This window comes from Cydia splendana, chromosome 5 (assembly GCF_910591565.1).
Source record: "Cydia splendana chromosome 5, ilCydSple1.2, whole genome shotgun sequence".
NCBI lineage: Eukaryota > Metazoa > Arthropoda > Insecta > Lepidoptera > Tortricidae > Cydia > Cydia splendana.
The window spans coordinates 8,063,682-8,089,171 of NC_085964.1; the positions used below are offsets into that span (position 1 = coordinate 8,063,682).

The following is a 25,490-nucleotide window of genomic DNA, read 5'->3' on the forward strand; positions in this document are numbered from 1 at the left end:
GCTTGAAAATATAAACATGTCTATTGATTATCCAGATGTAACTATTGTTTGTCCAGATTTTGGTGGCAACCCTTGATGTCTGACGAGTTTAGAATTTCGCCGATGCAGGGCCACATCGCGGCTCGCACTAATGTGACCTTCACGATTACCTACAGGCCAAAAAGCCACAATCCGTTTGTCAAATTATGGGTAAGACATTCCGTCAAACAAAAATTCCACGAGCAGATTCTAGTTATTTAGAATAGGCCTCCTGCTTACCACTGCGATTATAGTTTGTAGATTTCTAATAGGCCCCGACGGCTTATTCTTTGTCTATTTGTTAAGTAAAACCGCTCGTGCTACCACCTGCATAAAAATCTTTCGTTCACTTTACCCAGGTAATTGAATTACAACATTTACAACTCCTATGGAAATTGCAATAAGATTCAAAATAAACTGTGTAATGAATAAATATTTTTTTACGATGTGTGTGGTCCGTTCAACTCGCCGGCACTCAGTACTACGGTTACCGAGTGCCGCCGAGTCGAACGCTACAAAACCAGTCTAAAATGTGTTATCGAGATGCGTAACAAAGGCGCGTTATCGGAGAGCGCACCTACACTGGTTTTTTGAGCGTTGGACTAGCCCGCGCTCAGGTGCCAAATAGAATAATTAAGACCCTTTTTTGCAGGTCAGTAGCACGTGCGGTTTTACTTAACAATAGACAAAGGATTTAGCCGTCGGGGCCTATTAGAAATCTACAAACTATACCTACTCCCGATGTACTAGAAATTATTTCTACTAGTTTTGCTATAAATTCTCAAAACGCAGCTACTCTGTATGACGTAGCAGTCGTAGCACATCGTAACCAAATAAACCAAACATTAAAAAGTTGAGAATGCTCTAAAAACATCTAGTGATGACGGGGGAGGAAAATTCCCAAGTGTCCGAACTCGCTCAAGTGTTATCTACTCTACTTCCAGGCGTGTTGCAACATTGAGAATTACAAGCCACAGAAGCTAGCCCTGTACGCCGCCTGCTTGGAAGCGGGCGACGTGGCGGCCAAGACCATGTTCCTTGAGTGTCCGGTGCGGGAGGTCCAGACTAGCTACGAGCGGGTTACGAACCCGTAAGTTCTTGGAATTTATTTCATCATTCCGAATTTATTCATTTCCATTGCCATTATCATTAATTTACAGGGCGGGCGAGCTGATAGGTACAGTCCGTATAGGTGAAAAGCTTAGCTAAAGCCCCTGTTGACTGTGTGAGTGAAGTGTTCGAATAGACGTTCCACTTTTTAAATTTGTAATATAACGTATGGTTTGCAATGCAAACTCATTGTTTGCTTATCTTTTAAATTTGATTATTCCTGACCATTAACGATTCTATTGTACAAGGACTCATTGGTACAGTCATCAGCAATAGTATGTTACACAACTAGGGCCGCAAAAATATATGACGCGCTCTTATTGCGCTCCAAATAAGAACGTGTCACATATTTTTGCGGCCCTAGTTGTGTAACATACTATTGCTGATGACTGTACAAGCCGGGGTTTGAACCCGCGACCTCCGGATTGAAAGTCGCAGGCTCTTACCACTAGGCCACCAGCGCTAGCTCCAGCGTGTGTGTAATGTGTTTATTAGTATTTCTAAAGGAGTAAATTAACAAATTACTCTTTCATTTTAACATAAATTATCTGGGATCTGGCATATATTAGCTTTGCTCGGAAAACATATAAAAACTCAAAAATGCGCGTATTCCCAGAGCCTAGCTAGCGTAAGACCTACACTCGCCTGCAAAAGTATTGCATCACTTTGCATTTTTTCGTCCGCACCCAATATATTTGTAAAGTGGTTAATTTTGCTAAATTATTTTAATGTAATCATGTTCCTTGAAGTTTTAGCTTTGCGAAAAGTAAACAAACATGGAAATTGGCCCAGTATTTTTCAAATTATCGGCATTTTCCTGATTTGTGAGCGGTTTCACGTTATCACGCGCACGAGTTGCGCTACCCTTGACCCCTATAAAACGGGGGTTAGAGAAGGGGTTGTTATCAGTCACTTATCAGAAGTCGATCGTTACATATTTCCGCGTATTTTCCCATGAAGACCTGGAAAAATGTAAACCACTGTAGCTGAAGTCCGCCAAATCGTCCAGCCCCTGCAAGCGGGGCGTAGCCAATGTGCAGTAGCTGCCAAGCTGAATTTAAGCCAATCTACAGTTTGCAGAGTTTACCAGAGGTTCCAGGGGACTGGATCCTTTACTTCAAGACTAAGAAGCGGCCGCAGAAAGTGTACATCAGAGAGGGACGACCGCTTCTTTGTCACAACATCTCTCCGAGATCGACACCAGACAAGCATTGCCATCCAGCAGCGCCTGCGTGAGGTACGAGAAGTGGCTGCCAGTGAGTAGACAATAAGAAGAAGACTTAAGAAAGCGAACTTGACACCCAGGAGGCCCGCAGCGGGGCCCAGATTGCTGGTGCGACACCGTACAGCCTAAAAAGAGTTTGCTGAAAATCACAAGAACTGGACCATTGAGCAATGAACCCCAGTTCTCTTCTTGAAAGCGTGCAAATGTGGTTGAATGGGTGTGACCGAAGAGAAAAAGTCTACAGAAGGCCAGAAAAACAGTTTGTGCAATGTTACTTCTCCGAAAGGGTCGCCTATGGCAATGGATCCGTAATGTTCTGGGGCGGCATTTCCTACTACGACGGGCGGACAGAGCTAGTTTTCGTGCCTGGCGGGGGCCGTGACAGTGGATTGACCGCTGCCAAGTACGTCACTGATATCCTGGAGGAACATGTTGTTCCTTATGCCGGTAATATTGATGAGGGGTTCATCCTAATGCAGGATAATGTCCTGTGTCATACCGCTAGGGCCACCGCAGCCTACCTTCTCGAAGTGGGCATCGACACCATGGACTGGCCAGCGATGAGCCCGGACCTTAACCCCATTGAAGACGTGTGGGACTACCTAAAAAGGAGGGTTCGGAAGCGGAATCCTGCCCTGGTCAATGTTGCGGAGCTGAAGGGAGCCTTGCTGGAGGAGTGGGACGCTATTCCTCATCATCACATTACAAAATTAATTAGGTATATGAAAAACCATTTGGTTTGTGAAAGGAGGGCTGTGGGTGGCAATACCAAGTATTAATTTAATAATAATAATTGATATTGTATTAAAAAATGACTTTTATTCTTAAGTTTCCTGATTTAATTTTAGATCATTATGCGAGCACTTTCAGTTTTCTGATTTTTTTTAGTCTTCAGATTCGAAATTTAATTGAATTTACCATTTTTCTAATGCGTTACATTATAAGCTTTCAGTTGATACCAAAATTTTCAGAATCGGGTATAGAATTGCAAAGATATTGGGTGCGGACGAAAAACAGCAAAGTGATGCAATACTTTTGCACGCGAGTGTATAGCTAGATCGATTTATCACCCCCATATAGTAAATTTATACGAAATCGATAGAGCCATTACCGAGATCCTCGAAATATATATACATATACTCGTATAAATAAATAAACAAGAATTGCTCGTTTAAAGGTATGCAAGTGTCCTGACACTCCTGACTGACTGACTGATTCATCAACGCAGAGCCGAAACTACAACTTTCTATAAGTTGAAATTTACACACCAGATTACATTTATAAAGTGTACAAGAGATAAGAAGCGATTTTGAGAAATTCAACCCCTAAGGGTGTTAAAAAGAGAATGAAAGTTCGTCTTGGGGTGCAAATCTTATTTTAAGCTAGGAACTTGAAACTTTGCAAAAAAGTATTAAATTCAAATACAAGAAAACTAATTTCAGCGTTTTTGAAATTTCATCCCCTAAGGTGGTGAAAAAGGGGTTGAATCATTGTATGGATATCAAACATTTTTTCGAGCGCGTGACTTGAATCTTTGTATTTGGGGATATTATTAGAAGACAGGAAAAGTAATTTCAGCGTTTTGTAAAATTCATCCTCTAACAAGGTTTAAAGGGGGTTGAAAATTTATATGAAACTTTCATACAACTTGCAAAAAAAGAAAAGTAATTTCAACATTACTTGGATATGAAAATTATAGGTATTTACTAAAGATGTAAAATGCTGAAGATAAGATTCCACGCGGACGAAGTCGCGGGAAACAGCTAGTTATTATATAGGATAATTCGCCAGTAACTGGCCACTGTAAGTAATTGGCCACCCTAAACTAAAAATGAATGCTATTCACCTATAAACAGAATTCATTTTAGTATAAGGTATAATAATATAACTGGCCAGCCTTTAATAACTGGCCGCCTTATACTAAAATGAATTCTGTTTATAGGTGAATAGAAGTCATTTTTAATTTAGGGTGTAGGTGTAGGTAGTAGTTATTTGCTAATTACTCTATCTATGCCCTGGTGAGATTCGTAATAAATTTAATCACAAATGTTCATTTTAACATTTAAAACTACGATTATAGTACTGACGGGACATGGCTGGTGCTATCCGAGTTGCCTCCCGGACCATTCTCCACGTTAGCTCAGTGTAACATCGAACCCAATTCGGTTTTCGACATCCCGATCTATTTCAAGCCGAAAACTATGGGAAGGCACGAGGTATCTCTGAAACGTTACTATAAAATATAATTACTTTACTTATATACCCACTCGTAATGGGTCAATAAACTAACCATACTTCATTAGTAACTTTGGGCTAAAGTCTATTCCTCTAGTGCAGGGGTCTCCAAACCCCGCCCGCGACGCGTTCCAATCCGGCCCGCCAACACCCAAAACGAGTGTCCACTGTCCGGCCCGCGGGAGCCAGGTTCCAGGGGTTCAGCATTCATTGAGAGTGGAACAGTTCCTAACAACAGCAACCAGACACCCTCCCCCGGCGCAAAAACCGACGGTGGCCCGCGCGAAAGTTTCTGAGGGGCCCTCATATGGCCCTCAGGTAAAAAAGTTTGGAGACCCCTGCTCTAGTGAAGCAATCAGCATGAATTTAAAACACGGCTTATGATAGTGTATGTATAGGTACTTTCGTGGCAGCGTAGTTAATGAAATCGCTACAAGTAATTCATGGGGGATGGCCAAATAAAGTCGACGACGTTGTTGTTTAGGTACATATCTATAAGTCCATACATAACCACAGAATAAATAATAGTACTAGGTACAGAAGATCCACTCTCTAACAAAACGCGTCTGTTACGATTAGGACAGATATGACCGCTAGGTGGCGACAGCGCCACGCGCGGCTTATGGCTAGCCACCAAAATTGGTGTGGCACGGATGTACTTGTAGCTACCTGTTGCAAAGCGACGAAATCGCGGAGTGAGCCACGCCTGACATAACTGTAATCACTTTTCTTTGCTATAAGTACCTTCTATGACTAATACTTTACTACCTGATACTTAACTACGCTGCCACAAAAGACTACGGGATTAACGATCACCATTTCTAGAGTATCTACTAAAAAAGACAATTTATGTATAATAGTGTTGTTAGGTACATTATATAAGTTAGGTGACAATGATTACACAATTGTATTATTAACCGGGGAATTATGATTACAGAACAAAGTGTTATTTACAAATTTGGGCGAGGGCGCACTCTTTATAAGTCTATTTGGCATAGCGATGCCGCCGAAGCCAAACGGATTAATAAAAATCAATGTTGCGGCCAAGGACTTTCACACGGAGCTGTTGAAGGTTCATCATATCACCGAGGTATGATGATTCATTTTACCGTATGTATTCTAAAGGGCTAACCACGGTTAGCTAGATCACACCATTCTACTACTCTCGATGGCTGCCGCTTTAGGAATGCCGGTACCCACACCCCGTTCCATCTGACAGCGAGATCAGATTCTAAATTCAAATAGCGTGACTAGCCAGTCACTGATAAGAAAGGCTGTAAAATGGCTGTAAAGGTTGCAAACCTCTACAGTATTCAGGTAAGCCAATGCATTATCACAGGGGAATATCACGCGTAATGCCATGTTAAAGTAATAGAGCAGTGATTCAATTATAAATTCTCATAAGAACGTGACTAGTTTTACACTAAAATAAATGGCATTAAGACATCTATTAACCCATTCAGCGCTAATCACACCACGTTATCGTTTTGCCTCTACAAAGCATTTCCTCTACCTTACCGGGGAACCCATATTATCGGCTACGACGTAACGCTACGACCGTAGCTCAGCGGTAAATGTGTTAATTACAGTATTTTGAGAAGTTCTACGCCGTAGCCCGTAGCAAGTTTTTCCCGTATGTACGGGAAGATTGTCTTACACTCACAACAATGTTTTACTTGATACGGGAATGTGCCATTAGGTACTCGCTATCTGAGAATCAAATAATATCGTGGAACAAGTCACCTATACCAAAGAAAATTGATTGTAATAGAGAGGTAAAGTTTAAGAAAAAAACGTGCCCCTTAGTTTGATATCCAAAACAGATGGCGCTGTATGTTTTGCGGTCACTGAATTGTCAAACGTCAACTTTTAACAATCAGAGTTACCGTTAAATGTATTGAGCTGTATGTATAGCGCCATCTCGTTTACCTGTCAAATTGGAAGCACGAAATTGTCTTAGTTTTTACGCACCTTAGCTCAATCAATGTTTCTTTGTCTATACTTATCTCATTTTTCGTCATTGCTAAAGCGCATATTATGATGAGCACTTCCGAAAGGGGAACTGTGTCCAATGTCCAATGGATTTCTAATGGATGGGGCTATGTTTTCCGTATCAGAATATAGTTAACAATATTTGAAATGTAAATAAATACTTTAAGTATCTCAAATTGCCAAAATATTTCATGTTTGATACTTTTACATTCGAACTCAAATAGAATAGAGATTGCTTCTTATTTTGAAATATATTGGTAGTGTACCTAGATATTAACCTTTTAACCGCCATAGAATTTTTCATCGAGCGTGCTCGTGTCGCCGGCGGTACGAAGTTACACGAAGTTTTGTCTTATTTATCAGACCGCGGCGAAATGAGCCCGATTTTGTTTGCCTTATATATCAGTCTACGGCGGTTAAAAGGTTAAAAAGCGCCTATTCTAGTCCCCAGAATCATATGTAGTGTCGACGGAGGTAGAGAAGGTGATCCCCGAGAAGTTCGACTCTTTCTACGAGATAAAGCACCCAGAGACCGTAAAAGTGTGGGGCGAGACGTACGCCACGTGCCGGTGGGACTACAGGTGTTATGGCGAGTGCGAGATGCACATGAAAGTAAGAATTTTAACTACCGATATACCCCCTATATACTCTTAACTCCCCAGAATCATACGTAGTATCAACGGAGATAGTAAAGGTGGTTCGCGAGAAGTGCGACGGTTTCTACAAGATCAAGCACCGGAGACGGTAAAGGCGCAGCGTAAAAAGTAACAGTGGACCGACGCCTTTGATGTTTGCTAAATACCGACACCGCACAAGAACACAGTAGGATTGTCACAGACTTTTACACAACTGCCCAAAAAACGACACATTTTAAATAAGACACGCTAGCCCTGTAAGTAGTACCGATCTATTAATAATAGCGATGTATGCAGCTCGGGTGCGAGATACTCATGAAAGGAAGGATTTTCACTACCTATACCGATATACAAACCATACCATTGTGTAAACATTTTGGAAAATACGGTTTCTATAATAATAATAAAACCCTAACCTAAGAAGGAATAGTAGATTGTTAACCAAGGGTTGAAAGGCACCCATTTCTGTCGAGGTAGTTTGGCGCTCGAACGCAGTGAGAGCGCCAATAGTCCGAGACAGAAACGGTGCCTTTCACCCGAGTTAAACACTCTACTTTTCATATCGAATGCGAGGAAACCAAACAAGACAAGGCAATTTCGCAAAATCAGTAATTGAAGTACATAACAGACCTACGGCCATGATTTTTTCCTTAGGACTTACTTGCAATCGGAGACTTTACATGCGTGAAGATTAATCACCCCTAGCCAAAATCATTTAGATTGCAATATTTACGAAAACACACATTTTTTAACAAACTACAACAATTTTAAAATAATTTGTTCATTATAGTATGAAAATGAGCGGGATTGCCTCGTACTTTTTTAATTTTATACTTTTTCGTTCTAAAAGCCGCAACAGACTACCGGACCGCACCGCGACCATAGTGCGCCGCATCATGTAATAATATGATAAAAGTATTTTTAATATTAAATAACAATTTAATTAATAATATAAGAAATTTTTATCTTGTATTTTATTTTAATGAATATAGTTCTAAATAACTTTAAAAACCAATTTAATATCGTACAAACGTTTAACTGTGGCTGTATAAGATTCTGCCTTTGTTCATTTACGCAAGCGTAAGGTTTAAAAAAAAGATTTTTGGTGTATTCCTTTTGGTTCCCGCTTTATGAAATCGAGTAAATAGAATTCAACGAAAGAAATCAAGAATAATTTGTTTTTAACAAATTACTTACATCATTTTTTATAAAATAAGGATCAACGTGGGATTTGTAAAATTAAAGAATTACCAATTGTTCCAGACGAGGAAATAAAGACACTATTTTTCCATTTTGTTTCCACCCAGTTGTTCATGGGACGGGGACGCAGAGGAGTACACCACTTTTCTGCGCTAGAGCATAAACGTATCACTTTCTGCGCACCTTTTAGAACAACAACGACCCACTTTCAGAGCATGAGATATGAAAAATAAATAACGCAACGCTTGTAGCAAAACCCTTATACAAAATGTAGTTCTTACGCGGATTTAATCTTTTTATCTATTTTAAATCGCCTACAGCGGCAAATCTACTAAGGTATACACGAATCGGATAATAAGCACCCGTGTTAAGCCCGCTCCACACTCGTGCGCGATTCACGAGTGTGGAGCGGTCTTCAGGTGAGCTAAAGTGCCTTCTACTTTTGTTACTAGTTTACTTCTTGCGCATTTAATAGTTTACATGAAAGTAATAGTCATGTAGGAACTCTATACAACCTTAACTGACGGAGTGGAGTATCTAAATGTAAGACTCATCCGCAGGTGATGTTCGTAAACAAGGACACACGCGAGTACCAGTTCTACGAGATCGTAGCCACCGTCACCCCAAGCAAGATCGTGGAGACGATCACGATAACGTCAAAGGCGCGCGAGACAGTCCAGCGGGAGATAATTGTGCCCAACCCGTTAGCCGTGACGGTTACCTTCTCCGTCCGCTGCGAGCAACTGGACTGTCCCAAAAGTATTGAAATAGGAAGAGAATCACAGGTGACAAGACAGGTTTCCTCGTTCCGGTATTTGCATAAAAGCATTGAAATAGGAAGAGAATCACCACAACACAAGTTTCCTCGTTCCGTTAATTGCATAAAAGCATTCAAATAGGAAGAGAATCACAGGTGACAAGTTTCTTCGTTCCGGTAATAAATAAGTGTCGGCTAGCTCCTACGTGCGCTTCCTGCAGTTGAGAGGATCCCAGCTCAATAGACATAGGAAAACAATCACAGGGCACAAGTCATTTTCTCTTACAGGGAAGGGTACCCAACTGTCCGACTCCGATTTGATTTATTTTGATATATGTTATAGAGTAGTCTAAAATAACGGACACGTATTTTTTTTAGCTGCCCAAATTCAACGTGTTAGGAGAAAATGGCCTTCAAAGTACTGAAAATTGACCAAAGTACTGAAAATAAATATATTTATTATATTTATTTATTATATATATTTTTTTTTTATATAAAAAATGAGTTTGTGGTGAAATGACAAAACACGTCCCCATTCTTTATTCATGTTCTCCAACATATAACGAAACCAGCAATTAATTATCAATTTTTTTGAACATGTGTCTTCTCAGAAATTAGAAGGTTTGGTCAATTTTCAGTACTTTGAAGGCCATTTTCTCCTAACAGGTTGAGTTTGGGCAGCTAAAAAAAATACGTGTCCGTTATTTTAGACTACTCTATAACATATATATATCAAAATAAATCAAATCGGAGTCGGACAGTTGGGTACCCTTCCTTGTTAGTTCGAGTCATCATCATTCGCTTGCCCTTATCCCATTCATTTGGGGTCGGCGCAGCATGTCTTTTTCTTCCATACCTCTCTCTCGCCCGTCATCTAATCATTCACTTGCGTTCGTTTCATATCATCTCTCACACAGTCCATCCACCTTTTTCTCGGTTTTCCTCTCCCGTTACTTCCCTCCACATTCATTCGTAATACCTTTTTCGTCACATGGCTTTCATCCCTCCGCATCACATGCCCGTACCACGCTAGGCGATTCGCTCTTACTTTTTCTACTATGGGTGCAACTTTCAGGCTTCCTCTTATATACTCATTCCTTATCCTATCCATTCTTGTCACACCACACATCCATCTTAACATTCTCATCTCCGCTACATGCAACCTCTTTTCATCCGTCACCTTTAGGGCCCAACACTCCGATCCATACATAACGACATGTCTTATGATGGTTTTATAAATTTTACCCTTTAATCGAAGAGGCATTCGGGCGTCGCAAATGGTTCCCGTGACCTGTCGCCATTTTATCCATCCTGTGCTAATCCGGTTTTTCACGTCACGGTCAATATCGCCATCGCACTGTACCAGCGAACCGAGGTACTTGAAGTCGGAGCAGACCGGCAACGTAACGCCATCGAGTTCCATGGCAGCGAAACTGGAGAGACCGCCGAAATCGCAGAACATATGTTCAGTTTTAGATCTGATGATCTTCAGGCCAACATTCTCCAGTTTATGCCGCCATTTCTCAAGTCTGCTCTGTACCTCGAGTCCGTCTTCACCCACAAGCACAATATCATCAGCGAAAAGCATACACAAGGGTGCCTCCTCCTGTATGTCCGACGACAGCGCGTCCATAATAAGCAGGAAGAGGTAAGGACTTAAGGTTTCTCTTAGTTCGAGTGACACTCGTAAATGTGGGAAGTTGACGTTGACGTCACGGGCGCGGGGGACGGTCCAGTGGAAACTGATGGTTGTGCAATGTGCATGCTGTGTCGGCTAGCTCCTACGTGCGCTGCCAGCACCAATGGACTTTCCCAGCTTCATTGACATAGAAATTATAAATGAATGCAAAACCCCGGTGTGAACCAACTGTTAACGAACGCTCTGTATAATATGCTCATCTATTTCAGGCGCCACTCTTAATGTCCTACTCGCCATTGGTAGTTGGCGAAAGCGAGGAGTACTTGGAGATTTCCAACCCTTTCGTCGGAACATACACGTATAAGATGATACTGAAGTGCTTGCCAGCCAAGGCGAAGGAGCTAGAGATAGACACGCCGATCGGCACGCGGGTCCCGATGAGGCTTCGAGTACAGAACGGGAGTCACGTCAAAGCGGTCTTTATAAGCGAAGTGAGTAAACTTAGCGTTTTACTTGAAATATTAGCTTGGTTCGGATTTTGGGCTAATGTTTCCCTAATAGTGCAGGGCGTCGGCGTCGGCATACTTTTGAGAAGAGCTGACCGCAGTCGAAATAAGGCAGGGGTACCCAAAGTTGTTGTGTTATCTGAACAATTTCACCATTTGCATAGGTATATTTTAATAAGCAAATATAATATTCGCTCGCGACTGACACAATATGTTTTTTCCATAATAAGGTTGCATATGTTATTTTATAGTAATAAAATTATTTTTATAGACTCTAATTCAATATTAAACCTTACAGGACAAAAAACGCATAATAATTTTAAAGCAACTATCCTATTTTTCTAAATATTTGACTTTGTCAATTAACTTAAGAATTTAGAGATACTTATTGTTGTTGATTTTGAAAACTTTAATTCAATATCGACAAAATAATAAATACCTAATTTATATCTAACGCTCGTTCTAACTTTTCGTCATATTTTACAAATATGCTTAAAAATATGTCCCATGTCATATAAGCATTACTTTTCCATCTTTAGAATTATCATATAACTTTTAGGGCAAGAATCCGGTCCCACTGCCGGTCTATGGGTCGCAACTCATAGTTTGGGAAATGCTGAATTAAGGGATAGATTTTGGATATTGCTCGCCATATACCTTATGTTCTGGCTAGTCTCTGAGGGCCTGTCCACAGCCAATGGAATAAAATAAATCAGTAGCTACCTAAAGTATTTACCTACGTTCAACCGTATTTTCAAGGTTACCCATCCATCAATCACGGCTGACAAAGAGTATTCCCTGGGCGCGCTCGAAAAGGGCAAGTTCATCGTGTGGTTCGAGCCGATCGAAGTTGGGCTTCAACAATGCACGGTCTCGTTCAATTCGACGGACGCCGGAGAATTCGTGTAAGTGCAAATACAATACCCAGGGGCGTATTTACCCTAGGGCCAAGGGGGCCATGGCCCGGGCCGGCAGGCCGCGGGGGGGCGGCGAAGCCGCCCCCTCGCGGCTTTTTCTGGGCGCCTTTTATAATCAAACTTAGCTATATTTTTTATTATATTTTAATTGACATTTAAATTAATAAACAAACGAACGCTTCAAACCCCACCAATTGCTTAAAATATCTACCAACGGTTCCCCTATCTTTGGCATAATTTTTTTTGTAATAATTCTATTGTGCATAATAACTTTAGGCATAATATACTGTTAGCATAAACTCACTTGGTATGGATTGTTGCGCATACGTACTCTACGCATAATTTTTATTGATCGAAGTGTCTTTTGGCATAATTTTAATGTCCGAATCGAGACCTGGTATCTGTTTCATTCCGCATAATTTTATTTGTAATAATTTATTTTTGCATAATTCGCCATTAAGCATAAAGTACTACAAGCATAAAATCTTATGGCATAGAAATGTTTTGCATACTTGCAAGAATCATATACATATGTCGTAGGCCCAATATTTTTTCGCGAAAATTAATTCGCCGAATGTTTCGCAATTCGAGGCTATTATTTCTCATAATTTCATTTCGCCGAATAACAACAGTTTGTTTTCATGGGGTTCACCCACTTTTCTGGCAATAGTTCGTTTTCTTGGGGGTCGCAGTTCTAACCTAACCTAACCCACTTTACTGGCAACAATTTGTTTTCGTGGCGTCGCAGTTCTAACCTAACCTAACCCACTTTTCTGGAAACAGTTTGTTTCGTGGGGTCGCAGTTCTAACCTAACCTAACCCACTTTTCTAGCAACAGTTTGTTTTCGTGGGGCCGCAGTTCTAACCTAACCTAACCCACTTTTCTGGCAACAGTTTGTTTTCGTGGGGTCGCAGTTCTAACCTAACCTAACCCACTTTTCTGGCAACAGTTTGTTTTTGTGGGGTCACAGTTCTAACCTAACCTAACCCACTTTTCAGGCAACAGTTTGTTTTCGTGGGGTCGCAGATCTAACTTAACCTAACCCACTTTTCTGGCAATAGTTTGTTTCCGTGGGGTCGCAGTTCTAACCTAACCTAACCCACTTTTCTGGAAACAGTTCGTTTTCTTGGGGGTCACAGTTCTAACCTAACCTAACCCACTTTTCCGGCAACAGTTTGTTTTCGTGGGGTCGCAGTTCTAACCTAACCTAACCCACTTTTCTAGCAACAGTTTGTTTTCGTGGGGTCGCAGTTCTAACCTAACCTAACCCACTTTTCTGGCAACAGTTTGTTTTCGTGGGGTCGTAGTTCTAACCTAACCCACTTTTCTAGCAACAGTTTGTTTTCGTGGGGTCGCAGTTCTAACCTAACCTAACCCACTTTTCTGGCAACAGTTTGTTTTCGTGGGGTCGCAGTTCTTACCTAACCTAACCCACTTTTCTGGCAACAGTTTGTTTTCGTGGGGTTGCAGTTCTAACCTAACCTAACCCACTTTTCCGCCAACAGTTTGTTTTTGTGGGGTCGCAGTTCTAACCTAACCTAACCCACTTTTCAGGCAACAGTTTGTTTTCGTGGGGTCGCAGATCTAACTTAACCTAACCCACTTTTCTTGCAATAGTTTGTTTCCGTGGGGTCGCAGTTCTAACCTAACCTAACCCACTTTTCTAGCAACAGTTTTTTTGTTGGGCTCCGCATCTGCTCCGGTGCTACGGGCATAGTAGCCCCTTCGCCCTTGCATAGCAAAGCGCAGGCGCTAATGCTATGTGCTACGGCGGGCGAGGGCTGCTTCCCCTCCGCGCCTCCGGCTTTTTATATACACTCTAGAGGTAGAACAGACAGGACCACGTGGATAGTGGGGTGCTCGGATTCGGATTTTTTTATGAGCTAAAAATATGTATACATCCAAAATGCCAATAATATGTTCCCACCCAAAGTTTCAAAAATACAATAACAATGTTTTTTTTACGAATTATAAATGTAGGCAGAGCTTTTAGTTACGGCTCTGCGTTAATGAGTCAGTCAGCCACATATTTAGGTGCTTTGTGCATTGTTAAATATAAATTAGACTTGGATTATACAATCTGACGCTTTCTTTAATTTTAACATTCGTCGAAAAACATTCTGCCAAATCTAGCCCATGACAGATGCGTTTTAGATCATACAAGTTATACGAAATAGAAAGAATCGAAATACGTTTTCTGCGATGTAAATATTCGCCTAAATCCTATTATGCTAAACAGAGTATGCAAATCACATTTCGGACATTTAAACAAACGCTAAATAAAATTATTCGTCTCAAAAGTCGGCGAAAATAATAGTAGTCTATTTAAGATTCGGACTTGCAAACATTCGGCCTATTGCATATTATACAAACTTAAGCTTTCTGCAAATTTACCATTCGTCGAAAAACATTTCTGCCAAAAAGGTTATGCCAGATGCGTTTCGGGTCACGGAAGTTATGCCAAATAGACGGAACCCTCTTCAACCCTGTTCAGATAGGGTCGACCAGAATTTTGTCGCTCCCCTATTTATTTGTAAAATTTAAATAACAAGCATTACTTATTTGTCGATTTTGCCGCCCTCTATGATGTCAAGACCCTTTATATTGAGACAGACCGACGGCCGGACGGACAACAAAGTGATCCTATTGAAGTACGGAACCCTAAAAATTTACCTACTATTTTCTCGAAAAAATTTCGCGCTCGCTACGCTCGTGTTTTCACTTCATTACATTATTTGTGACCCATCTGACGGCCCACATAAATCTGTATCTAGAATAGTGACATTAGTGACGTCACCTTTCTGCACTCAAAAGAATAAAAAATTATCTACGTTGCACTATCAGCGAAGAGCGCCTGATTAGCTCTTCTTAATATAGAAGCTGAGCTGACAAACGTTTTAAATTACGACAGCATCATTGATGATTTTGTCAACCAATTTGTACATAGGAAAACAATGTAAATGCCTATGTGAGTAAATGGTAAATGTTTAGTTTTTTTTTTTATTTCACACCCCAAAGGTACATGGCGCAGTTTTTTTTTTCTTAAATAAATTACTTTATCGTCACTCATGAAGGGGGGCGGCAAATCAAAATGGCCCGGGGCGCCAAATTTGTAAATACGCCTCTGACAATACCGTATACAATTGTGGCGTCCCACGGGTAAAGGTACCTTATGGCGGTTGGTGCTTACGTTATTATTAACGCCGCTCCAATATTATTGCGGCGCTATGCGACGTAAGCGCCAGCCGCCATAAGGTACTTTTTTCCGTGAAACGTCACAATTTTGAATTAGTTTTCAAGTGGGTACCTGTGTAAATTAACACTTATAATTTGAAACCATTAATATGTAGTAAAATCTCCTGGAAAACAATTTCATTTTGCTAAACATGGACTACGAACGAAATAACACCAACTATCGTAATTTCGTGGATATATTGCAAGTACCTAACCTACCTACCTACCTAGGTACCTAGTGATTAATATGTAGGTATCATCATAGTGATTAATACCTATGTATCATTTTCCAATGCACAAGCAGAAACTTAAAGCATTTACACAGAGCGAAATGATACCGAACTTTATCAATTTGTAGCAATATACGTATTAAGTACAGTCACCCCAGCCTGCATACACTCAATTTATGCAGGGGGGCCACGGGTCACCTCTCTCTGCAGCTAACTGTACCGTATTTACCTACATACCTATCTGAAACATTTTTTGAAAAACCTATTTTTGAAATCATTTTCAGGTATCACATAAAGGGAAAGGCAAACGTACCAAAGCCCCAGGGACCCATTGAAGTTAAGGCGGGTGGTTTCACAACGATATGGTTTAAAAACGTATTCATGGACAACAGAACGTTCAGGATAACAATCGATAAACAGGAATTTTACGTTAAAAATCCTGTCGAAATGATACAATCTAAAAAGGTAAATTTTGACGATACTAAATCTTACCTTAGTCACATCCTTTATTTAACATAGTAGGGTAATTCGCCAGTAACTGGCCACTTTTAGTAACTGGCCGCCCTAAACTAAAAATGAATTCTATTCACCTATAAATATAATTGAAATTGAAATCTCATACTAAAATGAATTCTGTTTATAGGTGAATAGAATTCATTTTTAGTTTAGGGCAGCCAGTTACTAAAACCGCAAAACCGGCCAGTTACTGGCGAATTACCTACCTATATAACCTACCTACTCCTACAAAATTACGTAGGGACCCAGGGCGGTACATCAGTCTAGTAAAAGTATATTATTAATGGAAAAAGCTGTCCTGCGCGCGAAGGCTTACGTTTATGCGTGCTTATCGCGCACCGTAGTGTTCAGTAATCTTAAAATTCCTATAGTTAGGTAAAACCAACCAAAACTCACCAATTGAAAAAAGATATTACAAATCAACCTTATTTTGGTAGTGCGGTTCCCTATGGCTTGTGGTAGTGATTTGTGGGTTTTAGTGAGCACCTTGGCCGCTCCGATGTACATCTGATAGCGATTGAGCGAGCAATAAAATCATATAATTGAGACATGTGCAATATTATAGGAGATGAAGTTGTTAGTGTACCTGAGCGATAAGTGGGTGGGCGGCACGCCGACTGGCTGCCTGACCATTGAGAGCCTCGAGCCGCCGGAGCCGCGCGCTCAGTGGACTTACTTCCTGCAAGGAATCCCGTGACTTTTCTATTATTTATTTACTTCCCTATTGTTATTCTTTAATAAATAAATTTGTATTCTGCATGTGTTGTTTTCTTTTGCTGATCAAGTGAGTAAAATAAACAGGGCCTGTATGACTTTTAAATTATATTTACCCGAGTTCAAGCCACACAATATATGCCTAACCTAACAGTTTCTAGTAGATATGATGTCAACGGAAGGGAAAGGATTTTCGACTGTAGTCAGTAACTAATTTAACCTTGTAAGGCCCAATGTGCATTACAGTCAGGAACCGTTACCGGTATAACTAAAATTAAAATATCTCGTAGCTTTCACATTATTTCTTTGATATTTAGAATAGTATTTAGGTAAGGATAATGCAATCATTATCCTCAATGATCAGATTAGCTAAATTAAGTGCAAAAATATACATAAACAACCCAGATTAAATACCGTTAATTTGTATGAAAAATATACCGGTATGCGGTCCCTGATTACAATGCACACTCCGTTTCAATCTAATTCGAACCTAATAAACTATAGCATTTCTTATGTTTCATGTTTTCTAAAACAAACGAAAGTCACCCTAATTTACTATACAACAAGGTTCAAATTAAAAACAGGGAAACTTTGTATGGTGGGCCTTACGAGGTTAAGGAACTGTGCAACCGGCAACGAGCACCAAGAAGGGCATGAGCGATGTATTTATTTCTGACAAAGTGTTGAAAAACACTTTTGAAAAATAAGTCACGACAAATGTGTAACAATTATTAATCATATACCATTATTTACATTCTTTTGCTTCCATAAGTAATAGTTAGGGGAACTGTGTATAAGACGGGGACACGGGGTAAGACGGAGCCACGCACACATACGCCAAACCATGGTCTAATAAAACATGGTCTTCTATTCCCAGAGTGACACGGGCCTACGTCACAATAACATTGCCACTTTATTTCAACATAACATGTTACATGGGTACATTATACCTATGGTTAATAAGTTAAAATATTTCTTTATAATTTTATAATTTTCATTTATATGTATTTTATCTTAAATTTTACAATAACACGTCATTTTTAATTATTCGTTAGCAATATCTTCCGATTCACGACAGAAATTTCAAACGTTCGGGTAATTCTGTTTACACTACTGACAACACAGGATAGCGCTGTCACATTTGACAATTCGGATCTAGATAACTTCATGCCCTGACCGTCATCCTTGTCGAACGCGTGTTAATTGTTATTTCTTTCTCGCTCAGTGTCAGCAGTCGCAGTGTTTTCCAAACTTTTCACGCCGTAAGCTTGATGGTAATTAATGTGTAACTGTGAATTAATTTTTCAAACGTTTGTCTTGTATAGATAAACAAAGTTTAATTTAATACATTAGATTTGTTTTATTTTACTATGTTTCTACATGAATAACTTAAAATTAATGCCGTTAAAATAATTTTCACCGTTGGTTAAAATTCTCCCACATTTTAAAGTTTGAGAACCTGTAAACAGCATGATGACGTAGGCCCGTGTCAGTTAGGTCATACGCGAATCTCGGAATAGAGTACCAGGCGGAGTATATTATTATACCATGCGCCAAACCAGAAACCACACAAACAAACCACAACCGCCGACAGGACGCCATTTGCAAGCCGCCATTAGTCCGGTGTCAACAGCAGGCGAGAGTGCACGCGTGTCGGAGCTACAGGTTGAAACGTGTTTTGCGGTGGTCGCGATCTAATTTTTCAAGGCTGAATTTATACTCATAAAATTGTAAGTATTAGTTTGTGCTTATTGGTGTTTTAGAATCGTATTTAAGATATTATTGAGCATCGTTTTATGTGACGCTTGGCACTTGAATATTGACGAATGTTTTATTAATATTATGTTTTTGCAAAATGGGTGTTCGAGGCAAGACGGGGCAAAAGTTTTGGGGCATGACGGGATAGTACACCATCTTGCCTCATATAACTTTCCTGTTACTCCACCGCAAATGTTAACGCCGAATCTTACTAACTCTCATGGTTCGACGACTCAGCCAGCCCTCCAGCAGTTAGACACAGAAATTGAGATGCAAGTTATGTCGTCACCTGTGGCTTCGTGTTCATATGACACTGAAGGTAATTCTCTTCGAGCAGCTTGCCGCAATCTTACGTCTCATTTCCAAAATGCCTCTCCCCGTGACATTATCCCAATTCCAGCGGTTTCTACTGAGGCGAACCAACCGAGAAAGCAATACAGAAGGGGTAAAACGGCAATAATTACTTCTACGCCATACAAAACTGATTTGGAACACCGTAAGAGATCAGAAAATACACCGGCTGATAAAAAATTGGCTAAAAAACCGAAACGGCAAAGAGAAAAAAGGGCAAGAGCAAGTGCAAAGGCAAAGACAGCGGCAAAGATAAAGAGGATGTTATATGTTTCTATTGCACTGATGAGAACCATTCATACTTGAAATCGTCGGAGAATTGGGTGCAGTGCCAGTAATGTGGCCGCTGGGCACATACAGCTTGTGCCGGAGTGGATGACGAGAACCCGGAAGAGGTTTTAATTTGTTTTTCCTGTGAGGAGTTGTAAACAGGGAAAGCAAATTAAGCCGACACGTAAGTAGAGGCTAGACCCCATCTTGCCCTCACTTGACGTCCCCGTCTTATCCCATATGTGGAGCAAGACGGGTTTTTTCTACGGTTTGCTAAATTGTTTTTTTTTTAGAATATGTTGATTATTGATCTTATTAAAACTTGTGCCAAATGATAGTCTATTAAATAGAGAATGTGCCTTAAATAAATAATAATTGTACTACTATAATAAGTCTGTCTTTTCGTTGTTCTACCTTAGCGTCCCCGTCTTATACACAGTTCCCCTACTTACTGGTTTTTCAATTAAAAGACACGTCAAGAGTCTTTTTCTAATGCTAAAAAAACGAACTATAGCTGTCTTCTATGATACTACATCAGCGTCGGACAATATATTCTACTCTTTAACCTTTTCGACGCCGTGTCAAACACAAAAGCTGTCACTCGGACGCCACGTCACCCAAGTGTCAAAACTGAAATTGAACTTTATGCATATGCACGTAGGTCTATAGGTATGTTGCTCTGTGGTCTGTTACCGATTAATCGGTCTTTGGCGTTGAACCTACGGTGCGGATATATCGGTCATTGGCGTCCAAAAGGTTAACATTGCTGATAATGATAATTGTACGAGTATATGGTATTAGTAATAAATAAAATAGGTATTTATACAAGTAAATGTATAGGTATATTATATGCATGTCAGCTTTATTACCAGTCATTAACACTCAAATCTTGCACAACGTCATCTGCGCCCGGCATATCATCGATGGCCTCGACGGCCGCTTTTTTGTTAGGCTTCTTCTTTTTAGATTGCTTCTTCTTGTTTTTCTTTTGACGAGGGGCCTCGTCTTCGTCTTCGCCTTCCAGTTTAAAGTGGTCTTTCTCATCCTCACTGTCAGACGGGAACAGTTCCGTTGGTCCCTCATTCTTGGGTTTAGTATTGGCATCCTCTGATAATTTCGGTCTCTTTATCATAGGTAATTCTCCAGCAATGTCATCATTCTTGGTCACCTTCTTCCTCTTCTGAATCTTATTGATCTTGCTCCAGTTCTCATAGAATGTTTGTAGAGGAGTTCCTTTAGTGCTGATGCTGGTTTCCCATGCCGCTACCAGTTTACTGTCGCTCAGTGAAAAACTGATCTTGGACCTTTCACGTTCTATGAATCTACAGTTCTCCTCTATTTTCTCAAGTAACTGGCGGAGCTTTTTCGTGTAGTTGGAGACTGAACAAGTCTTCAGGAACTGTTTTATCTGCAGAAAAAAAAGCTTTGAATAAACTCGGTCATCTTATTTTTTGATTTTATATGGTTTCCTATTTTTATTTAAAACTAATCTTTATTTAAAAATAAACTACTTAAATTAAAAAGTACCATAATGTCGAAAGGGGTGCTAACTATAATTCCAATATATAGGATGGCCAAAAAATAAGTGCATTCCCGTTGCCAGGGAGGTTTAGGGATTATATCGCAAAAAATTTTGGCTGTTTCATACATTATGGCTGGTCTATTTTCTACGGGAGGGTAATTATTTTTTCGCGATTTCGGGGTTGGTTCCATAGTAAAAGTTACTCAGTATAATCCCAAAACCTCCCTGACAACGGGGAAGCACTTATTTTTTGGCCACCATGTATAATATATTAAAAGGTATTAAGAAAAGGTTGTTTTTACTCAAATAATGCACGAAGGTTGATGTCGAGCTGTAGCCGCGCGCATCAGTTCAGTTGACGTCTTTGGCGGTCATAGGCTTATAAAGAAAGTTGACTAACCTGAATGATAGCAAGCAGGGAAAGATCGGGAAAGGCAATGGAATGCGATTGATTAGCCATATACTCCAGCAGTAGTCCATAGATCCGCTCAATAACGGAATCCTTGAATCCATGTTCCATGAGCTGTGACTTGGCCAGTCGGAGCACGCAGGACAAGTCCAGTGGCTTCATGGAGACTTTCTTGTGCTTTTTGTTGAAGTCATATGATGTTAATACCTAGAAAAGAAGGTTAATTACAAATCCAGTATTCTACAACAATTAATATTATCATACATTCAAAATATAGAAAAGTCATCTATAATAAAATATTAAAAGTAGGTAGTATGAATTTTCAATCTCACCTCTAACAGAAAAGGCAGTACAGGTATAAATGTGTTGGATTCTTTTGATAAATGTATCAATATTTCAACACAGTGGAATCTGACTGGATAATATTGATGTGTTGGCACCAGCTTGATGGTGTTCGTGATAACCATCACCAGAGGGTAGACCAACGGCTGAAGCTGAGGCTTATTGATGGTGGCACCCAGCAAGTCCGCCCACAAGTGCAGCGAGTTCACAAACTGCCAGTTGTAAACCGCCTGTCTGTTCTCTACTTTTTGGACAACAATAGCATTTCTCAAATGGATAGCCAACTGACGGATGTACAAGAAAACATGCTGGTATGACACATTCAAATCCAAAGTAAACATCTCTACTAAAGATCTCCTCATGAAATTGATACTTGGCCAAGTAGTGGGACTCACAAACTTGCAGTTCTTCACATAAGTCATGTACATGGCTTTCAGCACAAGGTCTAGTAAGTTTGCTTGCTGGTTTCTTGTGATTCTAAGGATACACAAGAAAGCCAGCACTCTTACAGTTTCCTCCCCCCTACTCCACAGGGTGATCAGTTTCTTCAAAGCATGTTTGGATATTCTGGCAAAACAGGCAACATAGACTGACATCTGGTGCAAATGCTTAAGTAGCACTGTAAGTATATTCTCAGATGTAACTCCACCAAGAAGCTTAAGCAAATCATTTAGATAGGCCACTAGAGGAGCCTTTATTTTGACAAAATGTTTGCACTTCTGAGGATCCTTGCCCGACTGCTCCATTCCAAGATATTTTTTTATTGCAGCAGGGAGATATAGCACACACATTTGAATAACTGCATTGAATACTGATGAGCCTGAAACACAAAATTCAATGTTTAGATACTGGTATTGATTGGTTGCTTCTGTCCCAGATAGTTTCTAACCCTCTTATTCATAAAACCTTACAAGCCTCAACTAGGTAATTTGCTTTATCCCTTTCTTAAAAATACATAATAAGTCAAAATGACAGATTAAGATAAACAGCTAGTTAAGGATTCAGCGCATTTATGAATAACATTATAAGAGTTTAATCTCATGCTAGGTAAATTATAACTAGAAACAAAGCTACAAAAAAAAATATTTAAGTTATTGTTGTGTTAAAAAAATATATACCTTCCACTTTGTATTCCCCCTTTGATGTCCCATCATCACTTGTGGCTCTCAACATGGCCGCATTGAAAGCTTTGATAACAGAGTTAAGTGTTGAAATTTTGATTTTCTTTTCACTTTGTATTTCTTCCTGCCATTCTGCCACCATCTTGAGTGTGATTTTTCCTCTGACTTCAACTTCCTCCTATAACAGACACATTTATGTGAAGATATCATAAAAATAAAGGTTAAAAAGCTGGCTAAAATAACAAAAATTCATTAAGTTCTGCTTTAAACATTACACCTACATAAATATGAAATATTGAAGATTTGGAGACAAAATTAAACAGCTGCACATAACCAAGATACAATTTCAATATAACTAATTTGATATGACGACACTACCAGCATGCTAGGCAGATGGTTAATGGTATATGTGACTAAACAAATCTTTACATTCCTTTTAGATATTGTTGGTTAGTGTGACTAACCTCAAAGTCACTCTCATCACTGTCAGCCTGCAGAGGTCCTGGCTTGTGCACAACATGATCCTCATCCTCCTGGTCCTCTCCGTCCGACCCCTCATCTCCTGACTCCACCCCAAAGTTCAGCAAGTTCTCATCATTCTCCTCCAGGAAGTTGTAAAAGTCTGGATCTATTTTTTTCAGCTTTTCCAGAGATTTCTTATGCGTCTCTGGGTCCATTTCTTCATCAGAATCTGGAAACTCCAAATAGTTATAACATTCAGGTTTGTTAGGCAACAGTTAAGGCAACAATTAAGCCACTTAATAACCTAGAAATTTAACTATTTATATATTTTCTATGAAATTCCGTAACTTTACCCTCTAGACTAGAGTCCAAGAATCGTTTTTGAATACCTTATTTTATTTCATTATAGTTTAAAATGTCGTTACCGGGATGCTGCTTAAAACATCTGAACAGATGAAAAGGCCTATTATTAGTTTAAAATTCGACTTGAATGTGTTCTTTTAAAAGGAAATTAGGACTAAGGAAGTCATTGCACCGGTGGGAGCTACGGGTTAACGGTTCAAAAGTAAGTAGTGTTGTCTGACCTGACTGTGACTCTCCTTCTTTTTCATCCGAAGTATTTTTTGTCTTTCCATTCTTCGCAATACACTTTTTATGCGTCTCCGGGGCCATTTCTTCACTAACATCTGCAAACCGCGTAATAGTAATATTATTAAATTTGTTTACAATATTTAAGCGACAGCGTTCTAAAGTAAGTAAGTTTGTGTATTCTAACCAGATTCTCCGTCTTCCTCAAAATTTGGAATTTTTACTGGTTTCTTTCCTTTTTTTACTTTTCTTTCTTTCTTCATGTTTCAATTATTTATTGTAAAAATAACAAGGTGATACGAAGTAAAGTAACTAGTTAAATGCTAGTTAATAATCTGTGTGATACAACTGATACACCACGAGGACCTCGTGTTGAGCATGTGAGTTTGACAATGACAAGTGACAACAGTGTTGCCAGATGAAATCTGAAATATTCAGTAGAATAAAAATCGTTTTAGCAGTAGATAGGGGAAAAAAGCAGTAGATTTAAAAAGGTCTGCAATAGGTAAAATTGATAAAAAAATATTTTATGCTCTGACCTGACACCAACCTCCCATAGAAAATTTGATTTTTTGTTTCCTTTTTCTACTGACAAACTGGGTGTGATTGAGTATAGCTGGCAAATCAAATTGTCAGTAAAAGTAAAATGAAGAGTATCATTCTGTCTCTTACTTCTGTTATTATAATTAATAAATGAGCACAAGTTTTTTTTTCTACTCATCCTTCGCTTGCCCTTATCCCATTCATTTGGGGTCGGCACAGCATGTTTTTTTTTCTTCCATACCTCTCTCTCGCCCGTCATCTCATCATTCACTTGCATTCGTTTCATATCATCTCTCACACAGTCCTTTTCCTCGGTTTTTCTCTCCCGTTAATTCCCTCCACATTCATTAGTAATACCTTTCTCGTCACATGACTTTCATCCCTCCGCATCACATGCCCATACCACGCTAGGCGATTCGCTCTTACTTTTTCTACTATAGGTGCAACTTTCAGGCTTCCTCTTATATACTCATTCCTTATCCTACCCATTCTTGTCACACCACACATCCATCTTAACATTCTTATTTCCGCTACATGCAATCTCTTCTCATCCGTCACCTTTAAGGCCCAACACTCTGATCCATACATGACGACAGGCAGAGTTGGGCAAAAATTAACTTGAATAAGATAAAATAGAATTTTAATTCTTATTCAAATCGATTTGAATTAGAATAATTCTTGCACTAGTTATTTTAGAATAAAATTAAGGTGAATAAATCATGTGACTTTTATTTTAAATGCGGAATAAAAAACAGAATTATTATTCTAGAAGTGAGACTATTCTAAATAAGGTTTTATTCAATTAAAATGTTATTTTGAATTAAGTTAATTTTTGTAGTACAATCGGTTATACATATTTTGTAAGTTGATTTTCAGTCTTCTATTTAAAAGTCGGATTGAATTGATATTTGTCACTTTAGTTTAGGTACAGTACACATTGAAGAGTTCCGCTATATACTATCTAGTTCTATCATCCGATCAGGGTGCTTAGCCAATATGCCAAACGTTAACGCTCCGTAGAGTTGCGTATAGTCTCTCTCTATCACTCTTACATATTAGTGCGATAGAGAGACAGATAGCCTTTCGTTGACGTAGCACAAACGATTGGCATGTTGGCTACGCACCCAAGGTGCCTAGCCAAAATGACAATTTTTCTTTTTAATTTAATAGCCAAATCATTAGGTAAATTTAGCTG

The 25,490-nt window shown here is 39.5% G+C and overlaps 2 protein-coding genes across 2 annotated transcripts in view; one reads left to right on the top strand and one right to left on the bottom strand.

The window, feature by feature from the left end:
* The window catches only part of LOC134790383 (hydrocephalus-inducing protein-like), a 131,374-nt gene extending 114,400 nt beyond the window's left edge, over nt 1-16,974 (top strand). The window contains 10 exon segments of the mRNA XM_063761152.1: nt 57-189; nt 963-1,108; nt 4,434-4,569; nt 5,526-5,678; nt 7,025-7,192; nt 8,976-9,200; nt 11,081-11,302; nt 12,077-12,222; nt 15,984-16,164; nt 16,781-16,974. Of these exon segments, the coding sequence (XP_063617222.1) occupies nt 57-189; nt 963-1,108; nt 4,434-4,569; nt 5,526-5,678; nt 7,025-7,192; nt 8,976-9,200; nt 11,081-11,302; nt 12,077-12,222; nt 15,984-16,164; nt 16,781-16,912 (1,642 nt within the window). The 3' untranslated portion in view covers nt 16,913-16,974.
* A 3,179-nt stretch (nt 16,975-20,153) lies between these two features.
* On the bottom strand, nt 20,154-24,072 carry LOC134790589 (nucleolar complex protein 2 homolog). The gene is made up of 7 exons (XM_063761438.1): nt 23,940-24,072; nt 23,749-23,850; nt 23,167-23,393; nt 22,700-22,880; nt 21,572-22,401; nt 21,231-21,446; nt 20,154-20,716 (listed from the first exon to the last, which is right to left on the bottom strand). The coding sequence occupies exons 1-7, from the start codon at nt 24,013-24,015 to the stop codon at nt 20,174-20,176; spliced, it is 2,175 nt and encodes a 724-aa protein (XP_063617508.1). The 5' UTR covers nt 24,016-24,072; the 3' UTR covers nt 20,154-20,173.
* Nucleotides 24,073-25,490: the final 1,418 nt, after the last annotated feature.